This window comes from Papio anubis, chromosome 19 (genome assembly GCF_008728515.1).
Source record: "Papio anubis isolate 15944 chromosome 19, Panubis1.0, whole genome shotgun sequence".
Lineage (NCBI taxonomy): Eukaryota > Metazoa > Chordata > Mammalia > Primates > Cercopithecidae > Papio > Papio anubis.
Window position 1 is genome coordinate 34,956,886 of NC_044994.1, and position 27,503 is coordinate 34,984,388.

At 34.3% G+C, this 27,503-nt stretch overlaps 1 protein-coding gene across 5 annotated transcripts in view; it reads right to left on the reverse strand.

The window, feature by feature from the left end:
• RIT2 (Ras like without CAAX 2) overlaps positions 1 to 27,503 on the reverse strand; it is a 376,034-nt gene that overhangs the window by 225,381 nt on the left and 123,150 nt on the right. For all 5 annotated transcript variants that reach the window (XM_003914331.5, XM_009192645.4, XM_017951678.3 and 2 more), the window contains one exon: positions 9,655 to 9,728. In XM_003914331.5, coding sequence (XP_003914380.1) covers positions 9,655 to 9,728 — 74 coding nt within the window. The remainder of the gene's footprint in view (positions 1 to 9,654; positions 9,729 to 27,503) is intronic.

A 27,503-nucleotide genomic window follows, 5' to 3' on the forward strand; every position in this document is an offset into this window, starting at 1 on the left:
GCAACAGAGTGAGAATCTGTATTAAAAAACAATAATAGGCCAGGCGTGGTGACTCATGCCTGTAATCCCAGCACTTTGGGAGGCCGAGGTGGGTGGATCATGAGGTCAGGAGTTCCAGACCAGCCTGGCCAACGTGGTGAAACCCCGTCTCCACTAAAGATACAAAAAAATTGCCGGGCGTGGTAATGAGCACCTGTAATTCCAGCTACTTGGGAAGGTGAGGCAGAATAATTGCTTGAACCTGGGAGGCGGAGGTTGCAGTGAGCCGAGAACGTGTCATTGCACTCCAGCCTGGGCGACAGGCCGAGATGCCGTCGCTATTTATCTCAATAAATAAATAAATAATAAAATCAATCTTGGGGCCTCAAACTCATTAAGCCAAAGGGAAAAGTTAAACTGGGAACTGGGCCACGCAAACCTTCCTCCCCATTTTGGTTTCTCAATAAGACAGCTACAAGATAAAAAGCTACATGCCTCCCCCGTATTTTGCCCACAAGGAAATTCCTAGTGAGCTCCAAGATCTTTACCCTAAAGTGTTTGTGTTAAAATTTTACCATGGCCATGTAAATTGATAGCTTGTCTTGACAGGTGCAGTCACTACTCCATCCCCACCTGACACAAATGCATATTTGATTGTTCCCCTGCCCAATTTTGTCTGTTATCTAATGTAAAAATACAGATTCACTACTGAGCCAAACAAAGGCGTGAACGACTATGTTTTTCTACCCCCACTCATATAAAAATTGTATACTTCTCAATATCTTGCCCTTTCCCCTTTAAATTTGGAGCCCTCAAAAATCATCTTCAGAGAAAGTCATAAACCTGTCTCCTCAGTGTGCATCCTTAACTTTGGCTAATAAACCTCCTAAAATGATTGAGATGTGTCTTGTCATTTTTGCTGACTGACAATGTCCCGTTCCTAAAAGACTTGTAATGGTAGCCATCACTATTCATGTGTTTTTCTTTTCATAGACTAGTATTTTGGAGGTTGCACGTATAAATGTACTTCTTCAGAGATATTAAGTTTTTTGGGAGAAGGCCTCCTGATTTATCTTTCTCTGGTTACCATTTTGCTTGAACAAAAACAGTTGATTCTCATTCTTAAAACTTAACCGAGAGCTACCTTAACAACACATTAATGACATTTTCTCTTAACTGGTACATCTTGGCTAAGTTGCAAATTTCATGAAGGCAGGAACAAATGTTTAAATTTGTTTGAATCTGTCATAGCTATTAGTAACGTTCAGAGAACATAATCCATGTCCAATACTGAATAGTTCACTGTTAAATGAATGAACAAACCAGTTTTGATCATGATACAATGTTAGAGCACAAATTCCTTTAAATAACATTTAACTCCTTGTTTTAAAAATGGGAAGAAAGTGAATCACAGACACAATAAATATTTTGTCTTACCTAATGCTACACATCCCATTTGGGTCAGGTGTGGAAAAAAATAGGTCATATGATCTATATGTTTCGTTCGTTTTTATTAAATCTTATTCTTAACTGTGCCTCTGCTTTATGACACAACTGTACCGTAGTTATGGCAAGCGGTATGGGCTAAAGCTAATGTCCTCACTAATTTGATCATTCATATAGATACCAAATAGAATGCAATGTTGTCATTCATTTATATAATCTAAATTCTTTCCCAATTGATCAATATATGGACCGTGTAAATCAAGGAGAAGCTGAAAACAAATACCCCTAATGTTTAGAATTAGGGAAGATAAAACTTTTTGTACAAAATATTATAAAGGATGTAAAGAACTACAAAAATATTAAAATACAGTGGTAAACAAACATTTGTACTGATGTTTTTTTTTTTTTTTTTCCAGAATTCTCCCACGATTTTACCAACCTGAGTATTTGATTCATTGTTCAAAGTTTTCAACTAGGTGTCTTTTAATTATATCACTGATATTCTCAAAAAGTGACACGTTAATAGCAAGCACTACCACTCAGTCCAGTCGTATTCACCTTCACAGAGACAGCTTTTAGAAGAGGTAATACAGCCATATCACTGTAGGATATCAGAAATGATTCAAGAGCATAATGCTACGATCACTCCAGCTTTGGCATTCAGAAGCCATGTGACCTTGGATAAGCCACTTTTCTGAGTCCCAGTGTCTTTATTTGTAAACCAAAGAGACTGAAATGTGTGACCTCCTGAAGCTTCTTCTAATTTTTGATATCATAATGATAGAAAATTTCATGGATATTAAGTAGAAACCTTTGTAAACTGACTTCAGAGTTTCTGCCAAGAACTATCCTTAGTGAAATTTCTGTTGGCACAGTGGCCCAGCAGTGATTATAGGATACAAAGTTCTGTCACCGTCCAACACAAAAATGAAATACTGAAGGAAATTTTTTGAATTAATGGTGACCAGTAAGCTAAGAAATGATGAGATCATTGAATAACATTTTGTTTTTCAGCTATTTCTATCAAAAGTATACTTTAGGCAATCTTGGTAGTCATTTTATGTAGTTCTTTTATGCCAAGTATAATGTTTTTTAATTTGGCAAATTTAGTCTTGAAATTGCCAAGTTTTAGCTAAAAATATAAATGATAAATCTAAATCTAAATGTTCTACATATCACACTGATGAGCAATTAGGTGCTTAAAGCATATTTTGGTAAAAACATTCACTATTTGTGAAAGTTAAAGAGGTGATATGATAAAATATGTAGTAATGAAATTTGACATTTCTTTCTTCAGTTTTAAGTCTAAATTCTTTCTTAATATGTACAAAAATCAAAGTGTAAGTTCTCCAAAGTCAGGGACTATCGTGATTTTATTTCTTTTGTATCAAAATGAAATAATCAATCAGCATTATAAATCTGTGGATGTTCAATTAATCATGTTGAGAATGTGAGATAGACACATACAGAAATATATATACATATATAGACATATGTACACATATATAAGTATACATGTATATATGTCTATGTATATACATATATACATAGTATATGTATACGTATATATACATACATATGTGTATATATACATATATATGACAACATATAAGAGGAAACATAGTTGCCTCTTAAATACAGGGAAATACTAAGAACTTTGTAATTGGATTCTATAAATCTTTTGTAAATCTTCCAGAGTTGATGGTCTAGGTAATTTTTTTTTCCCTGAATCAATAGAGATATTTACCCTTAAACCATACTGTAGAAATGATCATCTTGTAAAAGTTTTTTCTAAAATTTCATACTTTGTGCCTTCTTTAGCAAAAAAATCCAAATCATAATTTGTAATATATTGAGAGTGTAATCATGTTATTTATTAATATTATTATTATACCTGGCTGCTTGACTTTAGAGCAAATTGTCCCAGATTTACATATTTATAAAATAATTTTTAAGTTTTATCTTACATTTTAAAATAATTTCATCTTTTTCTGTAGGTTGTCAGTTTATTTTACTATTAAAATATTTGCTTCTAGAAACCCAGTTTTAGCTCTAAAAATTATAAACAAAATAAAACTAGGTAATCAGCATGTTATATCTGACACTAATATCAAATGGACTCAGAATGAGAACATGATAGACTCCCTTGTTGTGAAAGAGTTTATAAACAATATATGAATTTTATTTTATGGATTTTTTGGACATTTCCTGGGGTTTTAAAATCATTTTTATTGGGTTTCTATTTTCTGGTCTTGTTCAGTATAGTGACTGACTTTTCCAGTTTGCATGTTTAATCACAATTGGTTTTATAGCCATGTATTGTACAGAGCCACTGTACTGGAGGAGAGCTACTAGTTTGTGGTTTGGATGACTATATAAATTAATTCAAACTGGAACACTTTTGAATGAAATGCAATGCCACCAAAAGAATTAACAAGCATTCATTGCTATACAACAGGAGATACTAACTTGGAATGTCCTGGGAAAATCAGGATTCATGGTAATCCTATTTCTAGTAATGTTAATAGTGAATTGTTTTCAAGCATCTCAGAGCCAAAACAATGGATCACAATGAACTTGGCCCATTTTCCCCAAGATCAAAGGATATGCCTAGCTCTATCAATTTGAGATGTGAGTATAGTCTTCTCATAGTTAAAGCTAGATTGGCATTTGTTGATTATCCTAATGACAAATGCTTATGAAATCAGTTTGTACTTAAATATCTGGCTATATTTTTAAATGTTCTTTTTCAAGTTTTCTTTTACCTTTTCATCATATATTTCTGACTATATGGTAAGTCCTTCAGGTTAAACCTTATTTCTAGAGTTTTTAAAAATGTGCCTTACTTCTAGATGGACTACGTAATACCAGTATGGAGTGATTTAAGAGGTATGTGAATGGAATACACATTTTAAGATTATAGTTACAGCATACCTGTATTAGAGTCTAGTGTTGGGTAGGCAGCAGTGAGGAGAAGTACATTGGAGGAGGTAGTAAAAGGAGGGTAAAAATCTCTCCACTTTTTCAGTGTCACATCCTAAGGATAATACATAAATTTGAAAATTGGGAATGTTCTTAAAGCCTACCTTCTCATACCTTTTCATTTTGATGCTACATAGCTTGCATTGACTCTTAGTAAGTTAGTTAGCATCTATCAAATAATCAAAACTATCAAAATGTAGTAAAAGCAGACTGGAGAGATTGGACACATGTATTGATTCTAGAATATAAGTAGTGAGGAAATGTCCTAAACGTCATTCTAATAGAAGCTCTTGATTTGGAACTTTATTTCCAGTTTGGGAACAATTCTAGCCCAAGTTTTGTTCTTTTGGACCTTAAAATATCCACAATCATTTGTAGAATAATAGGATTCCTTAAAGAAGGGGTCATGTCCTAAAGTATTCTCTTTAAAGATAAGCCACAAACTGGGGAAGAAAGGAAAAAACAAATTTTTTTGTGGCTAAAATGCAATTTAAGCTTTCAGAGAAGAATTATATAAAAATTAGGCTAGTAGTAATTCAGAAATCACAGGACTTTATATCTGGAAGACACTTTAGAGATCAAGTCTAATTTCTTCATTTCCCAGATGAGTAAACTAGGTCGAGATTGGCTACAGGACTTGCTTTGACTGCAGAGTTGGTTAGGGACTAAACCTAATACCAAACTACAACTCTTTCCCATTATTCCAGAATGACTTAATCCAGTCCAAAGCCAGGTATGGGGCAAGACCTAGGTCATGGAATTGACTGGATATGTTAGCATGCCAAAAAAGATAAATAAATAAAGTAACAACAACAACAAAAAAAGAAGGTATTTGGAGAATTACTTTTATTGCTTCTAATAAGAATGAGAATTAATCAATACATTTATAATTAAACTTACTACATATATTTTACTAGAGTTTCACCTAAACTTGTAATTATCTTTAAAATACCTTATCTTTAACTTTTTATTTAGATCCTTAGATATCAAAGATAATCCAGTATCAAAATTTGTGCACTTCTACCATAGTACTTATCATAATTTGCTGCAATTTTTAATTTAGTGTATCTTCACTTCCCCAAACCTCAAGCATTTTGAAGACAGAGCCTCAATTTTATTTCATTCTGTATTTTCTTGACCTATTGCAGTTCTTGGTACACACTAAGTCCATAAAAAAGTGAAATAAGAAAGAGCTTGAGTAGAAATGTAAATGGATTGTAGACACAGCTGACTTAAGAATTTGCTGTACTATCTTAGATAAATCACATTACCTTTATGAGCCTTGCATTTTCCATGTATGTAATGAGTAATTTTTTTTTTTCAGGAGATAGATCTGGAATCAATAGATGGAAACTATAAAGACATTCTCAGCTCATTGCAAGAAAAACTCTTTGTAATAAGTTAAGTTTTCCAAAGCTGTGCTTGTTTGTTTCCTAAAACAGAATTCTTAACAAATGAAAGACATCAATCATAGGCTTAATGAGCATGTAGCGGAAGAGTTAAGTATTAAAACAATTAAATGATGGAAAGATGCTTGGGGTACAACTTCTTTATAATCTGAGATCTGGTGATGCCATGGGATTATTGTGGCACTGCAAGATTATGTGTATAGTGTGATGAACTGCAGGACACGCTACCCCAAAATATAGTACCTTGGAAATGCGGAAAACCTCAAAAGCAGAAAGGTCTGTCTGAACTTCTATCACCCCTGCTCTTTTGAAGACCCTCATGGGACAGGTATCCAGTCCTATACCCAGAGCAAAGGCATATTGCACAAAAATGCCAAAAGGAATTTTTGATCCTTTATGATGTGGTAATGGTTTGGTTTATTACCATTACCAATGGTTAATATTAGGTTATATTCATTTTTATTCAATCACACTTGACACGTCTGTTCATTCTTAATCAAACCTGAACATAAAAATACACATTTTTTCCTGGGTCTTTGAGTCTTCCTTTTGGAAAGCTCTCACATTATGTAAAGCTCTGGTTAAATAAATAATTATGCTTATCTATTGTTAATGTCTCTGTCTTTTGTTATAGGGTGTCAGCCATGAAACTTGCGATGGGCAAGAAAAATATATCACTTGTTCTCTCCTAAAAGCACAAACATGAAACACATTGGGACTTGGCCTCCAATAATGCCACCAAGAAAACACCCACTTTACTTCTTTGTATAACATTTTACTCAAATTCTAGGTGATGACATTAATAATAGCTTTTCAATCTACTTCCTGGATTTGTTGTAAAGATAGTAAATTTCAACATACATTGAAAATTAATAGTACCAAAAGAAAACAAGGTGATATAATTAAAAGTATTTCAACAGTATTCTCTCCTGTTCCCTACAGAGAATATAAATTATGTTAAATCAACTGTATAGACCACCCCTTGAATGGAAGGATTTAATAATGGTTTGAAAAACAACATATCACCGTCTGTTTAGCCTGATGTACTCCTGACTATGTTTGGCTGCAGTTGAAATTAGCTTTTAAAAAATTTTATTGATATGAACATTTAATAGCTTTATCTTTTTAATTGTATGTTTGCCAGTTTCTCAGTATTACTAGAGCATAGAATTTCAGATTTATCTCTCATTGCTTACACACTTCACTCACGATGAGGTAAGATTCTCCATCTCCAGCCATATGTAACTAAAAATGTTCTATTAATATTCTGTATTGCTCAGCTATTGCCACAATAATGCTACAAGACAAACCACCGCAAACTTAGTGTCTTAAAGCAACTAGTGTTCATGATTTTTCTAGTTCACAAATCTGTGTGGTGTCTGTAGCAGATCTGTTCCATGGGTAGGTAGACTGGGCTTTCTTTCTTTCTTTGGGTTGGGTTTAGTTCTTTTCACAGGTTTTCTCAATCACTGAGGACCAAGGGCTATCTGCAGTATTCCCTTTTCTTGAGAAGTAGCACAAGTACACTTAATGCTTCTAAAGGCCTTGGACCACAACTAGCAGATTGTCTCATCTGCCTGCATTCCATTGGACTAAACAGTGACGTAACCAAGTCTACATCAATAGAAAGGAGAAATATATTGGCTATTCATCATTATATTGCCACCGCACTCGGGACTAGTAAGTCTACATAAATACTGTAGACTGAATGAATACTCAATAAATGAAAATTTCACTTTCTACTAAAGCATAATTCTAGTTGAATGTTTCCAATAACACAATTTTGCTATTTCCCAGAGCAGCCATTTTTTTTATTTGAGCATTTTAGTTGCTACAAACCCTCTATTATCATGAGTAAAATTTAACCTACTCAGTGTTCTTCCAATTAGATCTCTAGTTTCCACTTAAAAACAAGTACACTTCCTCTTAGATAAGACAGCCCTTTCAAATAATTGAAATAATTTTTCCATTCTATATATTCCCAGTAGCTTCAACAGTGCTAACCCCATAAGTCCATTGTCCAAATGTTTCTAGAAGCAAATTCATCTGTTAATACATAGATTTCAAATAATCTTCAAATAACTCATAAATATAGAAAGATATCACCTATTTCTAGTTGCTTATACACTATCAATATTCCAATTATGCAGATATTTTAAAACTAGTAACATAAAGTGATGAAAAAATACAATGTTTTAAAATAATGAAAATCTTTAAGTACAAAGGGAAATAATATAATGAAGATTTGTGTATACATGATGTAGGTCTTCAACTTAATAATTTCCTATATTTAATCAGAACTCTAATAGAGCATGAATCATTACATGTATAGATAAAATCTACTTTGTATTTCCCCCTTTTCTTAACTTTTGCCCTTTCCCCCATAAGAGGTAATGACTTGCTTAAATATTTTATAAAAATTTACCACATTCTAAGCCACAACCAAAAATTCTATATATATATCAAATAATCAATGTTTTACAGACTACATTATTTACAGTTTGATCTGAAATCAATAAAAAGTTATAAACAGGATGTGTATGTGAAACAATGTTTACTTTTGTAATGACTGCAGTATTCTGTTTAAGTTAAATGTGTTTACAAATCTACAACTACACAGCTTTTTAATCTAACCCCAACAGAAGTGCATTAAAACTTTCTACTATATAAAATTTTCTATTTGTAAATGATTTACAGTTCTCTTCATTTGCCTTAAATATTACAGATTAGAATTTTAGAATATTGTGAAGATTTTTTTACAAACTGACACTTCTACACTTTAATAATATTTTTGCATAACATCTATTTGCCTTATATTAATGCATTTATACTTGCTTTGACTTTGGCTACTTTTGCCTACCTTTTTAATTCCTTATTTGATTTTTCATCTTTCTGTACACTTACATCTCCTTTAACTCAAATATAGGTTAGTTTTATTCTTTTGTTCAATATGATACTGACGATATTTGCCTATTTTAGGAGAGATTTTTTAATTTTGATTTCTGATGTTTTGACATGTATCTATTATACTTCCTTGTTACCTTTTTATTCTTTCTTTTTTGTCTTATATTGTATTAACAACTTTTTATTTTTTCTTCTCTTTTTCCTGTGCTTGTATCAAATTATATGGTTTATGTCTAGCACTTAATATATGAGTTCATATTTTTAACACAATCATTTTGAAAGTATGAAGTTAAATAAAATATCCATGCTTCTTCAAAATACATCTAGGACTTGGAGATGTTTTAAATCTTACACCTTTCCTCACAACTTACTTCTAATTGTGATGTTGTATTTTAGTTCTATTTTTATGTCACAAAAAATTATTTCCCTTTCTCCTCCTCCTCCTTCATTTTATTCTTCCCTACAGGTTTGCAAACTAACGTATTAGACCATACTAAATCTTGGTTATGTCCCTTATTCCATCAGGCTCCTTAGCCTTAGTTCCATGAGCACATCTGCTAAGCAGATCTTCCTTTATATTCACTAAAAATCTCTAATACAAATTATTATCACATCAGGATCTGTGTCAGAGTTTTGTGTAAACCTGAGGAAAAATAATAAAGTATTTTTAAATTTTATAATTTCATTGGCAATATAACACCTACATGGACTCTTTTATTTTTAGAAAATTGAGGGAATTTGGAAATATTCTGGTTGGTAATGAGTAATGGGTCACATTTAATGTTGATTATTTTTAAATTTAATTCCTGACTGCTACCACAAATTTATTCTTCTTCTGCTTGAATAAAATCATCTTCTCCTTTGTGGTAAATATATTTGAAGCTAAAGCATAAAATAAACTCAGAGATCAGAGAGGTTTAAGAACATCACCTACCTGGCCAGCAGTGTCCAAGATGTCCAAATAAGCTGGCTCATTGTCAATCCTGACCTGGGTCTTGTAAGCATCTTCTGAAAAACACAAGACAACATTTACATTTAAATGTGACAGGAAAGGCATTACTAATTTTTAGATTTCATATAGAAAAATTTCTAAGTTACTAAGTAAGATAATCAGAAATATTACTCAAATAACATATACAGATTGAAAATTATGTAAATCGGGAAATTATAGGAGAAAGTGTTTCTGCTTATGGTGAAACCAAGTAGATTTCTCTTTCATCAGGAAAATTTTATGATCTGCGGTGCCCTAGTGGTGTTACCTAGAGAAAAACATGGAACAAATGTTACTAGTTGTTTCCTAACAATGCAGGGCAAAACAGCATCCTATCATCTTAATGGTAAAGGCCTGGATGCTTTTATTAGAAGATCAGGAGTAAGATAAGATTCCCTGCTCTCACCTCCTTTGTTTAACATAGTCCTAGAAGTCATAGCCAGAGCAATTAGGCAAGAAGAAAAAGTAAAATCATCCCAATTGGAAAAGGAGTAAAATTATCTCTGTTCACAGACAACATGATCTTATATGTAGAACCCTAAAGATTACATACATGCAAACCCTAAATGAATTCAGCAAAGTTGTAGAATATAAAGTCAACAAGCAAAAATAAGATATGTTTCTATCGACTAATAATAATATGAAAAGACAATTAAGAAATCAATTTCACTTATAATGGCATCAAAATTAATTAAATACTTAGAATTAACAAAGGATGTGAAAACTTCTACATTGAAAATGGTAAAATGTTGCTGAGAGAAATTAAAGAAGGCACAAAATGTTGAAAGACGTTTGATATTTATGGACTGAAAGACTGTTAAAATGTTCATACCCACCAAAGGAATCTACAGAGTTAATGCTGGGTTAAACGGTAATTCTGTTTTTAGTTATTTGAGAAATTAGCACACCACTTTCCACAATGGCTGGACTAATTTTCACTTTCAGCAGCGGTGTATAAGCATTCCCTCTTATCTGCAACCTCACTGGCATCTGCTATTTTTTTTTTTTTTTTTTTGACTTTTAAGTAATGGCCATTCTGACTGGTGTGAGATGGTATCTCATTGGGTTTTTTGTTTGCATTCCTCTACTGATTAGTGATGATGACATAAAGGGATGTAGAATTTTATCAAAAGTCTTTTCCACATCTATTGAGATAAATAACCATGTGGGTTTTGTTTTTAGTTCTATTTATACAATGAATCACACTTATTGATTTGTATACGTTGAGCCAAACTTACATCCCAGGGACGAAGCCTACTTGATCATGATGGATCCGCTTTTTGATGTGCTGCTGGATTTAGTTTGCTAGGATGTTGTTGAGGAGTTTTGCATATGGATGAACAAACCATAGCTGAGAGTGTGGGATCCAGGTCATGGGCTGCTTTATAGTACACAGCCAGGACCAAGGTCAGTGGGCCTGTTACTCAAGACAGAGAGGACCCTGAGCAGATAGTGATGATGGCAAGGTTAAGGCCAAATTTAAATATAGCTGAGTCCACAGGGAGATGAGGCTGTCTTTGGGTCTATAATTGGGAAGAGAGTAAGTGAGCCTGCCACCTGGATTTTGGCCTGCCTTCTCAAAATCTTCATCCTTGGTCTGGGGCTCCACTAGAGTTTCACAACTTCCTACCTAGATCCCCAAGCTCCCACCATGTTCCCACAAAGTCATTTGTGAATGGCTGTCAAATTATTGTTGCTATGGGGGAATATGAGCGGGAGATCTCCTATTCTGCCATCTTGCTGACATCATGTACCCCAATTCAAGATCTGTCTTCTATTTTAACGTAAGCATCTACAGTTAGACATTTCCATTTTAGCACTGCTTTTGCTACATCCTATCAGTTTTAGAATGCTGTTTTCATTTTCATGCAGTTCTGAATATTTTCTAATTTCCCTTGAGATTTCTTCTTGAACTCATTCGCAGTTTGAGAATTGGTTGCTTAATTTCCACATATTGTAAATCTTTCAGTTTTCTTTCAATTGTTGATTTCTAGTTTTATCCCATTGTGATTGTAAAAGACACTTTTTATCCTTTGAATATTACTTCCTACTTATACTTGAAAGATAAAGGAGCACTTAAATTGAATAGGAGGAGTTAAGAGAAAGTGAAGCAAGAGAGACAGAGAGAAAAAAAAAGCAGATCAGAATCCCAAATGTTGAAAAGAGTATTGTTGAACAACAACAATAAAAACTTAATTTCAGTGTGGCTAAATCCTAGAGTTTAGAGAAGAAATGTTGACAAAATGTAAGAGATAAATCAGATTAACTTATGAATATATTTAAAAGAGTCATGTATTTGAATTAGGTATCTGAAGTCAGACTGCCTGGGTTTAAACCCTGGTTCCAGAATTACTAGCTGTCAGATTTTAGGAAAATCACTTGACATCTCTAAAATGTAGATGTCTCATTTGTAAAGGTACAATTATTTGTATTTGGGTCATGGAGTTGTTTGAAGGATTAAATGATATAAGGGGAGGAAGTCACCTTATATTTTGTGTATAATAAATACAAGAGTATCTTGTATTTAAAAAAAATAATAAAGGATAAATATGTTCAGTTTTATTAAGAAATGTGGCGTTCATTATAATGCCATCTTCAAATGTGCATTTTAAAATGCTCACTCTGTCTTAAGTGTGGTGAGTGAATTGCAAGGCAGAAGACTAGAGGCACAGAAAGAAGATTAAGTAGATATGTAGTAATCCAGGTGAGAAATAATGTGTAAGATAATGGCATTAGGGTTGGAGGAAAGTTGGCAGATTTGCAAGATGTTTAGAAAGTAGAAACTATAGCATTTAGTGACTAATCAGATGAGAAAACAAGAAGGAGGAAGGTAGTAGAGAAGCTCTCAGATTTCTTGCATTTGAAGTTGGGCAGATGGGCATGACATTTCCTGAAAGAGGAGGCAGAAGGATAACCTCATGTTTAATTTTAGAAATGTAGACTTTGCCTTGCCTGTGGCTCATTCAAGTGAAGACAATAAAGAAACAGTTATCTGGGCCTGAAGCTCTGGATAAAGCTCTAAGGCTCTTGTTTCATTGTATTCATTGATGGTCTTATTCATGCCAATCTTATTATACATAGCCGGTTAAATATCTATACTTCTGTAAAACACAGTTTTTACATTATCTGTAAAACACAGCCGGACCTCCCGAAAGTGGAAGTCACAAACTCCTAGAGTCTGGCTGCAATCTACATTTTGTTTTATGTAGCATTTATATTATAAGCAAAGAGCAAACTGAATCACTGCTAAAAGATTTTAGAACATCATCTGATTTTGGCACAACTCAATAATTATTCATACTATTGATTGTGAGCCACAAGTAAACAAATGAATTATTTTCAGAAACTGTTGTTGTAGAAAGTAGTAATGATCAACCACAGGAGGCATTTTTCCAATGCATAATGCTGAGTAACTCTCACAAATCAGATTATTGCTAGCTGTGGGAGATATGAAGACACACAAAAACACACATGGGCACTTACAATCATGGTCTCTACTCTCAAGGGGTTTGTAAAATCATGGTGGGAGACATACAGATAAACACACATATACAATGAGATGTTAAAATCACAAAATGTATAAGAGCATAAATCCCACTTCAAGGAAATTCATTCCTTCTGTGCTCCAGAAGGCAGAAGTTGTGGAAAGTATGACTTGCAGGGTGCTCCATCTAGTATGATTTTAGCAACTCTCAGCCATTCTAAATGTATTCAGCATATGGCCAACCACACAATTTTTCTATTTTCTATTCCATTGCTCTTTGTACATTCACTGATCTTCCTCTCACAAAAGAGAAACCTTGTGGAATCACTTGCAATTTATTTGAAGATGCATGGGGTTGTTTTTCAATTTCACAGGGAAATAAGAATAGTTACTCTGAAAAGGACTCTGTGACCCAAGGATTATAAGTGAATCTTTCAGATTTTGTGTTTGTTTATTTAAACTCAAAGCCCCAAAGAAGAGCCTGCTGAGGCCAGGGGCACGCTGAGTAATCTAGGCGAGAACTCCTCTGTGTGATTATTTGAGCTCTAGATAAACCCAGCACATGAAACGTATATCAAATAAAAGCTTCTCTTGGGATCAGAAAACCCCTTCAAAGGGACTTGATGAGAATTGGCTCGAAACTAAAGACAGGCCTTTTATCCAAGGTTTTTTTTTCTCTCTTTTAAAAAGTGTCTATCAGAGTACACATTTCATTGTGGGGAATCTAGGTCACCTGCCTGGCCTCCATAGAAACTAATCCTTTTCATTTCCTCCCCATAAACAATCTTTCTGTTTCCATTCATTCACTCCCTTTGAGACCACCCATGCAGAAATACACTGTCAGAAATACTCTCTTGAATGCATATAAACACTTCCCTGAATTTCAATCATCTTCCTATATACCCAATCCTGAAGTGAACTCATTTATCTTCCCAAGCATGAGGCCAAATGTATACAAAGCTTTATCAGGCAGAAATGGTAGCAGCTGCCTGCTATATTATTTGCGCAGAAAAGCACACTGGGACTGCATTCTTGGAGGCACTACTACCTTAAAATTTATCTCAAAGTACTAATGTTTAATTTGAGATCATTTCTTCTCAGGATATATCTTCTCCACTGTCCCTCTTCAGCAGAATTGCATAAGAAGAAACCACTAAAGTCCTGTATTAAAGCCTCAAATCTATCACTAAATATCTGTTATTGGTAAGCCATGAAACCTTATTTTTAAGATGGCAATAATAGTAAACATTAGTCAATGCATGGGAGTTCTATCAGGATCAATAAAAGTAGCACATAAGATAGTGCTTTTGAAAAAAGAAAGCAAAATTCAAACTCAAGGAATATTATGTTATGAGTTTTATTTAGCACTGCTTCAAATTAGCCATGAAACTAAATTAAAACAAAATTATTTGTGCTATTTATATTTACCCATGTGAAAATGTTTTTCCCAAGCAAATCATAAACATTTTGGCAAGATATGTTTGCAATAAAAACCAGAAATATAAAGTTTTTGATTAATTAAAAAGTATAAGGTGTTCTGGATAATTTTCCCAAAGCAACTAATATATTTTTTTCAAAATAAACATATTCATTTAAATAATTTTAAAATACTTTAGTTGCAAATATAAAGCTGGGATAATATAAGACCACCAAAATATATAACTAAGAAAAAATACCAGAAATGTAATGGTAAATTTTCATTAAATGACTTTCACATATCTTAAGATGATTGAATACTACTTACATGGTTTGCCTCATAATCTGAAATATGTAATTGGTATTATAATGCAGCTATTTTTCTATAACTCCAAGCTATTATACACCTCCAAGATATTAATCACTGACCCAAATTTTTTAAAGGCAATAAATAGTACAAAGTCTCATAGAATCTATTTATAAGATCTTTCTCAAAGGATTACTTAAATAAATCATCTCAATTGTAGGTACATATGTGTGTGTGTGTGTACAGAACAGAAGTATCTAGCAACGTACTGTGCTGGACACTTTTTCTTGACCAAAATGTTAAATCATGGATGAATCAGCATTGATACAAATAATTTGAGTATGTAATAGGTGCTGCACACTCAGAGGGCAATACAGTCTACACAGTTGAAAGGGCAGGTGGTTTCCACCCATATTGAATTTATAATCTTGTGGGAACACATACAAAAGCAATTTCACTATGTTTTAATGAGTGCTACATTAGAAGTATTTTGAAGGATGCTTATTTAGGGAGATGTCAGAGAACACTCAGAGGAACTGATGTTAACCTAAGGTCAGTTCTTCAAGTCATGGATTGAAAACAGAGTTTGGAAGGAGGAAGACGAGGAGAGCTCTGCCAGGAAAAGAGAAAGGAAGTTAAATGAGATCTGATGTAACCCTTCCTTTGAGCCTAAACATTCAATGAAATGTAAAATTTTGTCGAAATGTTTGCTGGCTGTGAAAAAGGCTTGTAAAACTGGCTGAACTGCGTTTGTGGGATGACTTAGGGTAAAGAACACCCTTTCCTATCATAGAAGTAAAAGCTGAAGACAGGATGCCACAAGGACATAAGCCCTAAACATTCATAGGAATTATAAGGCAGGTCATGCATTTTTTCTCATCCTGCAATATTGATAATTCAGTACAGTTTACTTAAGTGTCTGAGAATAGGTCTCTGAGAAATAGGAGCTTCGAGATTACACAGAAATTGAAATCTTTCCCCCAGAAATCAACTACCCCACTAGCTTCTATTTATATAGATGGAATCTCCCTAGCATCAGAGGGATGCTGGTTGGTATCAACTACCCCACTACCACTAGGTAGGTAATAGGGTAGTTGATACCAATCAGCATCTCTCTGATACCTCCCAGAGATTCCCAATGTCACTGCTCTGGTAAGTCTGCCCAACGTGGCCAATCACACACTTTCTGTGGTGTTCACAGGCAGATTCTGCAGTGACCAGCACGCTTGTCAGAATGTCTGTGCTCCTGGACTACTCTGTAGGAGGCCTTGCCAAGAATAGAAAACCCAGTGAGGAGGGGAAAGCTGGGGTATGTCCTGTGGAAACACAGAACCCTGCCTGGAGATTTGCAGGTACAGAGGACCACTACTGGAAGATGCCATTTTAAACAATGACTTCTCAGATCAAGGACAAGCAGATGGAGATGTACCTGACAAGGAATAATACTCATATTCTGATGAGGGGACATGGAGCCCTGGCAGGAGTGTGCAGAAGGAACAGCCAAATAACTGCTCTTCCCCAAAGTCATTATCTACAGAAAATGCTTCAGGGTGTATCTCATATGTTGGAAATATTTAATCTTTTTCTTTCAACCTGAGAGAATAGAAGGATCCATTGGAGACCTAATTCTCTGGCTTTCTTCTGCCAAATAGATATGAGCAACAGGACTAGGTCACAGTCACTGATGCTGAATGTCTCCAGTTCTTTGGTTCTGCCTCACTTAATTATTGTTTGGGGATGAAGAGGAAGAGGAAAAGAAGATATTCTTCCTCCCCAGCACCTGGCATCTCTTGGTCTGCCTTTTTTACCCCTCAACATACCCTTGAAAATGGCTTTATGATCCTAAGACCATGACCTCTGCAATACTTGTCTTCCAGAGGTTTTATATGATAGAATGAGCTTAAATACGTATTATTTCTTCACAGAAATAAAAAGAACTTTTATGATCAAGGCAATTGTAGGAGTCTCAGAGTCTTAATGACTCTTCATCCTCATCTGATGGACCCTCGGAGAGGATTCCAATGTACCTCTGATGCCCATCGACAAACTATGAGAACGTCTAGTGACAAAGGTCTGATTTATACTAAGACTGCTATTTCTGGGAAGATAAAATCAATGAAATTTTTCCTATTGTTCCTGCTATGTAAAATTTTAAACCAGGAGCCAATCATAATCCCAAAAGACACAATCCAAAATGCCATAATCTTGAATGCTGAAATACTAGAAGATCAAAATTCCAGAAATACAATTCTGGAAAAAAAACCCTAAAAATATTAAAAATATATTTATTCATATTTTAAGGGAATTGTTTGGAGAAAAATATAAAAATATGACAGAATACTTCATAGGTCTCTTTAAGCAATAAAATAAGCTATAATAACATACATATTTTTGAAAACATAAAACACTCAGGTACATTAATGACAGTCTCAGGAATGTAACAGTTATGAGAAGATAAACTATATTTATAAAGAAATAGGTCAAAAAGTGAAATGTATAAACACATATCACAAAAGTTGTTCATTGTGTGCGCATAGCTTTATAATTACAGTCCACTGAAGCACTGTCATGAACAGCCTAAGTACTGGCTAGATTGACTAGAATCCATGATGGGTCACCACCATGTACGTCTGAAGAGCTGAGATCTTAAGAAATTTTATATTTCACAAATGCAGATGTACAAAAAGGACTTCTTTTCATTGACGGTGGAAGGTTTAACCTTTTTACATTGAGTACCAAGAAAGCCGGTGTTGTAACTCCTAATCTGAAACCAAAGCCTCAAGACTTGAGGAGCTGCTGGTTTAAGACCTGGAGTACAAAGGCTGGTGAGCCTGGAGTTCTGAAGTCCGAAGCAGCAGAGGAAAAGCCTGTCTCAGCTCTCAGAGAAAGATCAATTCACCTTCTGCATTTGTTCTCTGCAGGCCCCCAGCCAATTGGATGGTGCTGCCAACATTGATGGCAAATCTTTCCCAGCTAGTCCACTCGGACTCACCCAGTGATCTCTGCGAACACCCCCACATACACACCCAAAATAATGCTTTACCAGGCTTCTAAATATTCCTTAATCCAGTCAAGTTGACACCTAAAATTAAGTCCAAAAAATCCACTCCTTATCATCTTGACACCCATACACATTTCCTAAAACCATACTTAATGTCCAAATAAAGATAATTACAAGGTAATAGTTTCAGATAACATGATACAGTTATCCCATACTGTAATTATCAGGATTTTAGACGTTAGGGATTTTAGACTTTTGGGATGTAGATTTAGGAATTTTGATCTTTCAGGATTTCAACTTTTGGGATTATGGCATTGAGGATAGTGTCTTTTGAGATTATTATCCAAATTTACACTTGCTCAAAAATTAAATACGTATGTGTATATTGAACAAAACACATACATAATTTGTATGCTAAAAATTATACAATACTAACGAAAGAAATCAAATATTTAAATAAATATTATTTTTATAGATTGGAAGACCCAGTATAATAAAGATGTTGATTCTGTACAAATTTATGTCATGATTTAACAAAATTCTTATCAGAATTGCAGAACTTTTTTTGTATCTATAGCACAATTAATTAAAATATTTTACGAAAAAGAAAGGATTTGGAATAGAATATTAAATCCACAATATAATGAATAGAAAGAAATAGGAATTTTGAAAAAGAAAAATAAAATGGGAAGAATCAGTTTACCTGATTTCAGGAGTTATCATACAGTTACAATAATCAAACCAATGTGATGTAGGCAAGGGTTACAGACACATAGAAAAATAGAACAGAACAGAGAATCCAGAATAAAACCCACAAAAATGTGACTGACTAAATTTTGACAAAGGCACAAAAGCAATTTAGTGGAGGAAAAAATATGCATTTTTAACCAGTGATGTGGGACCAACTAAACCCCCATTGGCAAAACAAATAATCCTAGAGCTAATCTCATGTCTTTCACAGAATTAACCTAAATGAATCACAGAATTGAATATACAATTTAAAACTACAAGTTTTAGAAAAAAATGAGAAAATCTTCAGAATCAAAAACTCTTAGAATTAAATTTCTAAGATGACATATTAAGCATAGACTATAAAAAAAGAACTTCACCAAAATTTTAAAAATCAACATTTTTTGCTCTATGAAAGACTCCATTAACATGAGGAAAAGACCAGCTAGAACAGTAAAAAATGTTTGCAAATCACATATTTGACAAAAAACTAGTATTTAACATATATAAATAACTCTCAAAACTCAACAGTAAAAGCAAACAAATAGGCAATCCAATTACAAAGTGATCAAAAGACGGGAAGGGCAATTTTCACCAAATATTATATATAGATGGCAAATAAGCACATGAAAACATGTTCAACATTATTAGCCTTAAATAAGTGCAAATTAAAATCACAATAAAGTATCACTACATACTTATCAGAATGGCTAAAATAAAAAATGTAGTGACATCACCTAATGCTGGTAAGAATGTATAAAAATTGGATCATGCATACATTGCTGATGGATACATAGAATGTTACAACCACTCTGAAGAACAGTTTGGCAGTTTCTTACAATAATTTAAAGAAAACTAATCATGCACGCATCACACAGAGCAACAATTGCATTCTATATGTATCATACAAAATAGCAATTGCATTCCTGAGCATTTATTTCAAAGAAATGAAGACATGTTCACACATGAACACAAAGAAAGTAATGTTTTCATGTTGTTTATCTTAGCTTTATTCATAATAGCAAAAAATTGTAAACATAGCAAATATTTTTCAGTCAATGAATGGTTATACAAACTGTGATACAACCATATCATGGAATACTGTTTAATAATAAAAAAGCAGTGGAGTGGAGTATCACTGATACAGGCAATAAAGTGTGTGCATCTTTTTCAAATTTTTCTAATTGAAACATGCCGATCTTCATTGGTTACAGACTGTATGATTCCATTTGTATAATATTATTTAAGTGACAAAGTTGTCGGTATAAAGAACAGATTTGTGGGTGCCAGGAATTGTGGAGGGAGAAAGGTATGGCTTCATAAGGTAACATAAGGGATCCTTGTGGTCAGTGAAATGTTCTGTGTCTTGACTATCGATATCAATATCCTGGTTGTGACACTTTGTTACAATTTTCAAGAGGTTACCATTAGGAAAACTGCATAAAGGGATATGAGATGTTTCTGTATTATTTCCGGCTTTTATTTATTTTCATTTATTATAGTTTGACTTCCAAGAAGAAACAATCTGTATTATTTCTTATAATTCCATGTGAACTTATAATTATCTAAAACTAAAAAGTTTAATTAAAAATATCAGTATCCACTTATGTTTTAAAAACTCCAAATTTCCAAAAGCATATTAGAAAACTGGGCATAGAAAGCATCTTGCTTTACTGATTACTGGCTGTCTAAACAAAACCGAAAGCTAACATCATGATTTAGAGAAAAATACTAAAATTATTCCCTCTGAGAGTGGGTACAAGATAAGAAAAGTCAGTATCAACAATTTTATTCACCTCATGCTTGTGATTCATACCTGCTTAGTTCTACAAGAAAAATGATTGATGTGAAAAAAAAATGTTTAGCACAGAAAAAATGCCACTATTCATGAAAAATTGTTTGGGCAGGCACGTAGAAAAATCAAAGAAGCTATAGAAAAACTAGATCAAATAAATGAATTTGTTGAGTTTTCTGGAAACAAACTTAGTAAAGAAAAATAAATTGATTTGTGAGTATAAGAAACAAAGAGATAGGAAATTAGATTATTTAATGATGCAATTTACTATAATATAAAAAATTATCAAATTCCAAAGAATACATTTTGTAAAATTTTTGTAAGACTTCTAGTTAGAAAGCTATGAGATGTTATGAAGAAAATTAAAGATCATCTAAATAAGTGGAAGTATAGGTCATGTTTATGGGTTGGATGATTCAATATTGTAATGACGTTAGATTTTCCCTAATTGATCTAGAAATGCATATCAAACAGATTTTGGGGTGGGAGCAGTGATGCACGAACTGATTCTAAATTTTTATGGAAATGAACAGAGCCAAGAATTTGTTTAGAAAATCTTAGAAAAGGACAACAAGCTCTACCATGTATTAAGACTTACTATTAATTCATAACAGTTAAGACAGTGTGATATTGGCACATGGGTAGAAAAATAAACAGAATAGAGAACCTACACACTAATGAATCCTTTTTTAATATTACAGTTAGCATTTCTGAGCAGTGGAAAAAATCTTTCAATAAATAAAACTGTTAATTGAACATAAATATTGTAATTTATATATTGGATATAAATATTGGAAAATAATGGAATTTGCTACCTCACATTATATACAATAAAGAAATTTTAGTTAGATTGTAAATGTAAACATTAAAAAAAACAATAAAGCATACAGGAGAAACTTTAGAAGAATACCTTCATGACTTAGAGTTATAAATCTTCTTAATAACTAATATAAAGCTGCATAAAGTAAATGATTGACCACTTGGAATAAATTTATAAAAACTGGGCTACATTAAAACAAAAAAAAATTTGTTCATCAAAAATTTTTAATATGAGAATGAAAATACGAGCCATTTTATGAAATAAAGTGGGTGTAACAACAAAATGTTCATATCCAGAATATGGTGGTTTTTTTTTTGTTTTTTGGCTTTTGGTTTTTGTTTTGAGATGGAGTGTTGCTCTTGTTGCTCAGGCTAGAGTGCAGTGGCATGATCTTGGCTCACTGAAACTTCTGCCTCTTGGGTTCAAGCGATTCTCCCATCTCAGCCTCCTGAGTCGCTGGGATTATAGGCGCCCGCCACCAGGCCTGGCTAATTTTTGTAATTTTTAGTAGAGATGGGGTTTCGCCATGTTAGCCAGGCTGGTCTTGAACCCCTGACCTCAGGTGATCCCTCCCAAAGTGCTGGGATTACAGGCATGAGCCACCTCGCCCAGCCCATATCCAGAATATGTAAAGCATTCCTACAAATCATTCACAAAAAGGCAACTGCCAATGAAGGGCAGGCAAGAGATTGAGGGTTAGCTTTATTTTCGGTTGTTGTGATGGTAGTTTTTGGTTGGTTTGTTTGTTAATAATAACAGATAAAGCTGTTTATTTTTATTATGTATTTTACTTATTTACTTATTTTGAGATGGAGTCTCACTTTGTCGCCCAGGCGGGAGTGCAGTGGCATGATCTCAGCTAACTGCAACCTCTGCCTCCTGGGTTCAAGTGATTCTCATGCCACAGCCTTCTGAGTAGCTGGCACTATAAGTGTGCACAACCATGCCCAGCTAATTTTTGTATTTTTAGTTGAGACAGGGTTTCACCATGTTGGCCAGACTGGTCTCAAACTCTTGGCCTCAAGTCATCTGCCTGCCTTGGCCTCCCAAAGTGCTGGGATTACAGGGTGAGCCACCGAGCCCAGCCAGCTGTTTATTTTTCATAATAAACCAGAAATGTAAATTATTATTTTAGTAAATAAACTTAAAGCTGTATAACCTTATTAACAACCAATAAAAAGCAAATTAAAACAATCATATGATGCAAATGCTAACCTAACAGCCTGGCAAATTTAAAAGACTATCAATATCAAATAATGGAGAGTTTGTGGTGCTATGAGAACTTTCGTAATACTACAGTTGGTATGTAAAATGGTTCAACCAGTTTAGAAACTGTTTGAAACTATCAACTAAAGCTGATCCTACACATAACTTACGTGGCAGGCTGAATTATTGGTTTCAGTTATATATGTACACATATATAAGTGTGCGTGTGTGTGTATGAGAGCATAATATAAGTGTTTATATATGTGTGTACATGTGTGTGTGTGTATACACACACGTATCATGGTCTCATGGCAAGTGGGTGTACTTCCCCATTCTTTGATTTTAGACTTGACCATGATAAAATAACTTGCATAATAAAATAATAATACGTGTGATGTAAGAAGAAGCATGAAACAGGCATGTGCGGTGCAGCTCATGCTGCTCTGATTATTCCATTGCCATGGGAAAAACGTTCCCTCATCCTACTGATTTCAGAAGCAACCTGGATACCTATCTGAAACAAAGACGTCCCAACTCATCTACAGGTGTATGAGGGACACACAAAAGTTATTGTTACTACTCCGACTTTGTGGCAATGTGTTATACAACAAAAACATACTAGAACACTTTATTACAAGCAATTTCACACATCAGGGCTATATGTACATGTAGAGTTACACATGCACGGAAAAGGCATAAATGAGAATATTTATATCACCATTATTCATACCATCCCTAAATTAGAAACAACCCAGATGTCTTAGTTCATTTGTGTTGCTATAAAATAATACCTGAGGCTGGGTGACTTATAAAGAAAAGAGGTTTATTTGGCTCACAGTTCTGCAGACTGTACAAAAGCATGGGGTCAACATCTGCTTCTGATGAGGGACTCAGAAAACTTCCACTCATGGCAAAAGGTGAAGTGGAGCAGATGTCATATGATGAGAGAGGGAGAAGGAGAGAGGGAAAAAGGGGGCAGGCTCTTTTCAGCAAGAGCCTTGTGGGAACTAAGAGTAAGAACTGTGAGAGTAGTACCAAGCCATTTATAAGGGATCCACCCCCATGACCCAAACACCTTCCATTAGGCTCACCTCCAGCATTGGGGATCAAATTTCAACATATGTTTGGAATGGACAAATATCCAAACTATATCACCAGAGTGTATCAGTAGTAGGATGTATAAATCAGCTCCAGTGTACTCATAGAGTAGATTATCTTTGCTGTGAATTTTTTTTAACTATAGGCTACAATAATGTGTTTCAATCTTAGAAACATAATGTTGAGTGAGAGAATCCAGATAGAAAATATACTATACTTTGAAAAAAAAAGTTTTAAAAAGAGAATTTTGTAAATTCCTGAAGTGTACGAAAGGATAAAATATTCACGTTCTCTAACTGTTCCTATTTTTATGGTAACACTATATCTGCACAAAATTAACTCATCATTTTTTTCCAATAATTTTCTTATTTTTCTCTAGTCTATAACAATTGCATTTCATATAATGACAATTTCTAGATAATTAGTCTTCACATTGAGTAAATACATTTCTGACAGTGTTGGTGAGTATTGGTTTTGGGGATGAAAAGCAGAATGATGTCGAAGGACCTTTCTGTTTAAAACATCTTTCTCATTGGCCTGGCAAGATGCCCCAAGTTCCACCTCTCTGCTTCATTCCCTCTGGTGAAGATAAGCCATTTTACTTCCAGGAACTCCCTATTAAAATGCAATAAAACTACAGGAGAGGTAAAATATTAAGCTATTATCAACCACAAACAGCTTACCCTGAGATTACTTTTGCACAAAATTAGCTGTCACAAGAGAAAGCGGAAAGCAGGGCCTGAGGGAATGATCAGAAGGAATGATAAAAGGAAAATGGAAGGGGAGAGAAATACTGCTAATAGATTTAGGAGCAGAGACTAAGAGAGCACTGGGTGAACAGTGGAGTTGCAAGAGGTGGATGGGCTCCTGAGGACCAGAAAGCACCGCAGGTTAGGGCAGCAATCTGCTGAAGAGTAATGCATGCATGGGAGAAAAAGGTTCATTCTGCTTTCTTCTCAAAACTGATGAACAATATACACGTTTTTTTCTTGTTCCCCAAGCTTGCTGAACATGGAGTTCTAATAAGTAAACCCCATTACACACCAAAGATAAATCTGACAGAGAGGAACATAATGCTTGCCTTTGTGAAGTTGGACAATCCTTAATTTGTCAGCTTCTCTAAGAGCTACAGAAACAAAACTTCCTCTATAGAAGGAGGACAAAATGTTTTGTTTCTGTTTTTGTTTTTGGACAATGAATGAGCTACAGTGAAGCTTAATAAACTTTTCTGTACATACAAATCTCCTGAGGATCTGGTTAAAATGCAGATTCTTTTTCAGTGTTGGGCCGGGACTGGGATTCTGTATTTTTAGTAAGCTACTAGACCATTCCATGCTTCTGGTTCAGAACTTAACAACAGCACTATGCAACAGAAATATCATATGAGCCACATATTTTTCTAGTAGCTATACTAAAACAATAAAAGGAAATGGATTAAATTAAATGTAATATATGTTATTTAACTCAATTTATCCAAAATGTCATTTGAATGTCTACAAGCAATATAGAAAAATATTAATGAGATATTTTACATTAATTTTCTTACACTAAGTTATTAAAAGCCGTGGTGTATATTACAATTAGAGAACATGTTGATTTGGACTAGTCACATGTCAAGAACATGAAAGTCCACGTAGCTCATGGCTACTGTGTTAGCCAAGGCAGATCTAGATAGAAATGATCACTTGTCGCAAAACCGTAGATCTCCATAGATTCAAAATGTAGCTATAGAATATTCTTTCACAGCTCTTCGTGGCCTTTTTGATGAGACAAAACAATAATTTAAAATATTATACAAGTGAATGTCATCCCTACTTATGGTTTAAACTCCTACTATGTTTTAGGTAACTATTGCATAGTTTACTTTTTGTATTAGGGTTATCCTGAGAAAGAGAACAAGTAAGATAGATATATGTACACACACACATATATTATGCATTTTCCAGCACATATATTATACCTTCTGTATTTACAGATATATATGTGTGTGTGTGTGTGTGTGTGTTTGTGTGTGGATATGTATATACATATATATGTGTATATATATGTGTGTATATACGTGTGTGTCTCTCTATATATACATATGAATTTATTGTAAGGAATACAATAATGGAGGCTAAGTTCTTAGATCTGCAGCCAACGGGCTGGAGAGCCAGGAAAGCCAGTGGTGTTTTTTGAAATTCAGTCCATCTGAATTTGAAGGCCTGAGAACCAAGAGAACTAATGGTGTAACTTCTAGTTCAAACAAAGGAGAGGACCAGTGACCCCAGTTCAAGCAGTCGGGCAGTAGGAATTTCCTATTACTCAGCTTTTTTAGGTCTTCAATGATTTGAATGGGGCCCATCCACATTAGGACAGGCAATGTGCTTTATTACATGCACAGATTCAAATATTACTGTCATTCAGAAACATTCTCACAGGCACATCCAGGATAACGGCTGACCAAATGCCTAGGCACCCCATGGCCTAGTTGATTTGATGCATAAAATTAACCATCACACTTCCCTAAGAGGGCTTTGTGCATTTGCTCAGTCAGAAACTGTTACACTCCCTGTTGAACTTCTACAAAACCTTGCACATAACTCTGTTAAAGAAACTTGTTCATTCTGCTGTAATTATTTGTCTTAGTCTCAGCAGTATGAAAGCATGAAGCATGCCTTATTCATCTTTGTATATTCATTTTCTAGCATTCTGACAGGTACATAATAAGTGGTCAGTAAATTCAGTTTACTTTCTTCACACATTATGTCTAGCACTCTGCTCAGTTTTTTCAGTTGTGATGCTTATTTAATTTGCACAACATGTTGTGAAGTATATATCAATATGTCAATTTTAAATATAAAAAAGAGGTGTTACACTTTACAATCACAGAGCCAATAGGCAGTGGTTGGGAGATTAAGTCTGTTAGACACCAAAAGCTGCTCCTATTGTGCTACACTGTTTTTTTTGTTTGTTTGTTTTGTTTTTTAAGACTAACCAAAGGAATATAGAGGTTTTCTTTAAAGATTTGGTGTTGTTTCTTAAATGAATTGAGTAAATGAACTAGACTCCCAAGTCTAGTCCAAGCTTAAATTAATATTCAGATATAAATAACAAAAAGCAGAACCATTTCTAAAACCACATTGACTAAAACACAGGAAAATCATGACACTGGACAACTGTTAAGTTTGTAACCCAGAATCTTTTGAGTCCTACCTTCCATGATTGAGACAGAAGCAGCAATGCACTTCCTCAGCCTCCTTTACATAGAATTTACAGGCTCTTGTATCCAATGAAAATGTTCATTCAAATGTCAGCAATATAAGGATACCTGTGCCATGTGTATTTGAATTTCTGGGAAGAAGACGATGTAGGCAAACACCACTCCCATACACACTGGTGGCAATGACAGTTTCACTGCTGGGTTTGTGCAACCAAAGCATAATTTAGACCTGCTTCGGGATGTGTACTCTCAAAATTCACTTCTGTGTATCCACTGCAGGTGATGTAAGCAATATATACAAAATTCTTTCCAATTTTGGGCACCTTGAAATCATCCTAGAGAAAGGACTGCCCACACCACTTTACAGAAGACTTGAGTTTGGACACTCAATAGCCTGATCATCCCTATGAAAATTATTTTTCCTGGACCTAGCTCTTATTCCCTCCTCCTTCTTTAGGCTTCTGCACCACGAGATACTTGATTTTTTCTTCTCTTCCCCAAAACAGCAATTCTCATTTATAGTCTCTGTGTCACCTTTAAACATCTGGTCTCCATTTACCTTTCCACCACTCAGTGGGAACAGCTTGTTGTTTCAGAGATACGCACCAGAGCAAAAGACAAGGACACACAGCTACTGATTAATTTTTGTAGCACGTAATTCACTCCTTAGTTATTCTCTCCCTTCTGAGGTAACAAATGTAGAAAATGTCTGCCACATGTGGAGACTGAGTGAT